This window comes from Gavialis gangeticus, unplaced genomic scaffold (assembly GCF_001723915.1).
Source record: "Gavialis gangeticus isolate Ggan-Ray unplaced genomic scaffold, GavGan_comp1, whole genome shotgun sequence".
NCBI lineage: Eukaryota > Metazoa > Chordata > Crocodylia > Gavialidae > Gavialis > Gavialis gangeticus.
The window spans coordinates 100,953,294-100,958,413 of NW_017729031.1; the positions used below are offsets into that span (position 1 = coordinate 100,953,294).

The following is a 5,120-nucleotide window of genomic DNA, read 5'->3' on the forward strand; positions in this document are numbered from 1 at the left end:
CGGGAGAGTGCTCCAGGTAGGAGAGGCTGTTTGATTCAGGCTTAGAGCCCCCCGCCCCCCTAAGGCAGCCTGTGCAGGGGAAGTCCGGCTTGGAAGGGAAGGAGATTGCTCAGTTCAGTCCCTGAGCCCCAGTCAAGGGCTTCCCAAGAATGGCATGGGGATTGCTGGGGCCTCGGAACAGGACCAGGGATCAGCTGCTGGAAGGGAGCTAGTGCAGGCAGGCCAGGGCTATAGGTCAGGAGTGAGGGGCACTCAGGGGTGGGAGGCTGTGGGCTGAGCATGAGGGGCAGGGGCAGGGCACTGGCATATCAGTGCTGCTCAGCGCCATACATTCTGGTAAGCCATGGGGGCAGAGACAGCTCTGCTTTTTCTATGATAAAAAAACCCAAAGCAAATGCCAAAGTATATAGTTATTTAGAATTTGTTTATGATTATGACAGAGGCACTGGTAGGCTTCCAAATAGCTTTAAAATTGTAAATATATCAATAAAACATTGCCCAACTGATGTCTCTATACATAGTGGCGTCTCATTTTAATCATAGAAGAACATGGATTTTGGGTATTTTAATGAGAAAATGTGGGTTTATCAGAGAATTTGCAGTTTTCAAACAGGGAACACCAAGACCTCTGCTGGTGAGACAAGTTGTGAGATCAGGGCAGAGAAGCCTGCCAGGGCCAGCACTGGGGACCCAGCTGGAGGGCAGACAAGGAGGCTGACCTGGCCACTTGAGGCCAGGAGGACATGCTTTGACAGTTCATTGTATCAGAAAGATGACACAAGCTTGAGTTTCAGGTTATAAAATGTATAAACACGGAGACTCTTCCCCTCCCCCTCTAGCAAATGTAATCGTTAAATGTATAGAAACCAATGAGGCTATTAGCCAACAGGAACAAACACATGTAGGATGGCCTACAGGTACAATTGGCAGTTTTGTGCTTAACTTTCACTGACAATATTTGCTTATAACCATGGCAGACTCTGAAGTGCTGGACTCTAAATATTCCAAATACATTCTGGCCTTTCAGTATGAACTCTTTTGAATTCCAGTATGATTTCATTATCAGCCTCTTATCTTTAATTACCAGAGCTGGAAACCAGTGCCCCATATCATCTGAAATCTGCTCAACTCCACATTCAAATAAGTAAAAGACTAAACTCAGAAGTAGTCAGGGACTGGTAAAAATACAACATTGAGTGAATAAACATTATTTGAATGTGTCATCAGAATGTATCATCAATTTTTGGTATCTGATTAAATATCTGTATAGAAAAATATTAAGTTAGCTTTAAAATCTTGATAGTTCTTATCATGGTAGCTCCTAATACCAGAGAAATGAGAGACCATTCTTTTCCCATACAGTTAGTGATATCCTTATTAGTATCTGTTCCCATGTTCAACAACAATGGATTAAAGGACAATTACAGAATTTTCAAAAAGGGAATGACAGCAAAGACTTGTGGACTACTGGCAACTTTCCCCCTATACATTTCAACTATTTTAGAATTAGCCCTTCATCCTACATGTCATTATCTTTTATTGTTTATAAAGCATAAATTAATTAAAGTTTTACAAAGTTAACAATCAAAATACAAATATTAACTTGCAACCTGACAGAGATAAAAATCATTATAAATATTTCCCAAGTAGCAAACATTAGCTGACATTAGTAATCCAGAAGCATAATTCCCCTAAAATTGTCATTGTTTATTTCAGATACTCAGGTACGACATTTCAGTTAATAAACAAGCATGCAAAATAGCAGATAAAAGCCAAATACAGTACTTGTAGCAAACAGAAGAAAACTACTAGACTTACATTCACTAACAAAGTTCTAGAAGGAAATGAAATAGTAACGCATTGATTCAAAAGAAAAGTCAAATCAAGAAAAAATAGAACAAAGTGATGTGATAAATTCTGTAAAGATTGTTCTTTCAAAATGTACTAAGTCTGTAAAAGACTAAACATACATTAGGACAGAAATTAGAAAAATGTAGACTCGTACAATACAGTATGAAATCCTGTAATACATACTTGAACCGTTTGGACCTGTGGAGATTGAATAACTGATGGCTGGGCTGCCTGAATAACTCCATGGACCTGAACTGTCTGCCCATTAGGCAACTGTACTAATGTCACAGTGGGAGCAGATGATGTTGCATGAGCTGCCGGCATAGATACCTACAAAAAAAAAGATAAGAAATATACATTAGTTAACATCAATATCTCATTAAGCCTAACATTTGACCTATTCTTTACAACCCATGGAATAATGTTTACTAGTCTCTAAGTATCCCTTAAAAAAAAAAAAAAAACAAAGGAAATACGATCATCTCCATTTTGAGGCAATCTAATAAATATATATATGTGTGACCTTTTGCTTCTGGAGTTAAACATTGCTGGAACTTATTCTTACTGACAAAGGCAGAAAAGTTATTTCTGTTTACAGAGTATAAAAAATATCTGTCAGATGTAAAAAGTCAAAATTAGTAAGGAGTCAAACCTTTCACATTTGTTAATGGTATAACTACACGAAGTGCATCCAATAAAGCAGCTAGCGAGGTATTTCTAAATGAAGTTAAATGACCAGCCGCTCAGCTAGAACAACAATGCACATTTTCAATGAAAACAAATTGTTTCTTGACAGTTGTTTTAATTCTGCAGTACAAGGAACACAACTAAGAGATCTGATTTATTAGTACACAGAATAATGCTCTACGTTTTAAAATCCTGAGTGCTGAAACGTAGGTGCTGATGTCTAACTTCATTCTACTTCTGTCTGTTACAAGTCTCAAATAATCGTATATATAGCTTCCCCTGCTGTCCACCCTGGCATGCCAACATCTTACAAGTCAAGGTTGCAGGTGTTTTTTGGCCCAAAAACACTGCCAACCCTTGATCAAAAAGCAAAAGTGAACAAGCATGCCTCCTGATAAATGATGGGTTTTGGCAGCTGAATTTTTATGGTACGGCTGTGCAAAGATTTGGTCGCTGATTTGATTCAGCGGAGATTCAGCCCAATTTGGTGGCCGAATCTCTGGATCCAAACTGAATCAGGAGACCCTTTAATTTCTCCGAATTGAATCGGAACCCTCCAAATCGATTCAGAAGATTTGATGATTCAGACAAACACAACTTTAAATATTTTTCTACATACCTCAAGGTACCAGGCAGCTCATGAATGCTGAGTTGCTGGGACAGATGGAACGTCCCATAGGAACATAGGGGGATTCCCAGCGTGCTCAGCAGCAGACCCGGAAGTGGACCAGAAGCACTTTCAGTCCACTTCCAGGTCCGCTGGCAAGCGCGCAGGGCCCCCCGCCCCACACCTCCCCAGCTCAGCAATTGGTGCCTCCTGCGTCTGGGGGGTACCTGGGGTCCCCCCCTGGCCCATCACTGAGCCAGAGGGGGCATGCAGTGGCCCTGCCGCATGCTTGGAGGCAGACCCAGAAGTGGGTCAGAAGTACTTCCAGTCCACTTCTGGGTTCGCTACCAAGCACGCGGGGCGCCCCACCGCGCTCCTGTGGAACGTTCCATCCGCCCCACCACTGCAGCGTTCACGAGCCACGCCTAGTACCTCAAGTTCTGTAGAAAAAACATTTAAAGCTGTGTCTATGGCTGAATGGCTCATTCTCCAAATCAACATCAAAATCTTCAGATTTGGATATTGCCAAATTAAATCAGGACAGTTAGCCAAATCAACAAATTGAATCACTGTCCCTGATTTGGGCTGAATCCGAATCCAATACGGCCCATTTCACACACCCCTACTTTATGGAATCTTGCTTATCAAGAAAATTAAAGGAAAGTGCACTTGAATCCTACCCCCCTGTGTCTGTACTTAAGAGCTCCAGATTTGGTGCCTCTCTTTTTGCTTCCTTTCTTTGTACAGAATGCATTTCTATAAAAAAAAAACCTCAGGTGATTTGACATCTGGTCCTGAGAGAACCTAGGACAAATGTTAGTATGGCACTGCTTTTTAACAACTGTTGGGACTACCTCATGGATTTCAGATAACTGAAGAAAAGGTAGCGAACAATTTGTGCAATACACTTCTAAGTCAGTAGGGTGTAAATCTATTAAACCTTAAACTACATTAAAATCCTCTTTTAATATAATTTTTAAACAAGTTATGTGCCATCATCAAATGTGCTTTTTAATAATGCATCCAACTAACTAAAGCAGTCCTTTCCAATGATCACAAAGCTGATCAACTAAAAGCCATTCTGCTGTTTAACTAAGCCAACAGCCAAACATGACTTCAGCAGATGTGTTTAACATATACTTTATGAGACCAGTTACCTCATTCAAAACAGCCCGTATAATTTTTCTTTCTATTTCAGAACTTTCCCCTAATCCACTAAAAATACAGAAATTGAAGATTAACAATTTTATATGAAGGAGATCATGAAAGAATTAAACTGATAGTACGGTTTATGTAGGTACGCATAAACCTCTATTGGTTACCCCATCCAGTGTGGCATACTCATACTATATACTGAAAGTATTAGAACAATATAACATTATTTTGTCAAAGTAAATAGTGTTGACTAGGCAGCTAAAGGCTTATCTGATCTGTAAAGGGAAGCTGGCATGCAGCGAATTTAGGTTTGAATTTACTGCATATCACTTATTCTGCCCTAACACACTTTGTATATATTAAGAAGGAAGCAGTTCACGCTACTCAAAGTAAAACCACCTCTCACAAAAGCATTGCACTATAAATTCACACCCTATCTTACTGTGCACTTCCTTCCCCATACACATGAGCCCATAATTCTGTGTTACAGTGCCCTCAATTTCATAAGACTATAATCCCAGCACAGAATTCAACTATGCTTTATTAAAAGTTGTGGTAGTGTTGGAGTGATGTTGCAACCATGATGATCCAGGACACATATGAAAGGCAAGGATTTTTTGGAGCAATACTATCTTTTACTGGATCAAGTTGGGAGAAATCTCAGAGAAGCTTTTGGGCACAAGGTACCCTTCCTCAGGTCTGGCAAAGGAGATCTGGCTTGAGCTAAGTAGCAGATAGAACAATGGCTTGTGTATAACTCCATACGTAAACAAAACCTGTCTGCTTATAGGAATGGAGGAAGGCTGTCAAATAGGAGAGA

General features: G+C 40.2%; 1 protein-coding gene across 5 annotated transcripts in view; it reads right to left on the reverse strand.

The window, feature by feature from the left end:
• Positions 1 to 5,120, reverse strand: part of CREB1 (cAMP responsive element binding protein 1) — an 88,099-nt gene that overhangs the window by 27,309 nt on the left and 55,670 nt on the right. For all 5 annotated transcript variants that reach the window (XM_019523453.1, XM_019523455.1, XM_019523454.1 and 2 more), the window contains one exon: positions 2,035 to 2,181. In XM_019523453.1, coding sequence (XP_019378998.1) covers positions 2,035 to 2,181 — 147 coding nt within the window. The remainder of the gene's footprint in view (positions 1 to 2,034; positions 2,182 to 5,120) is intronic.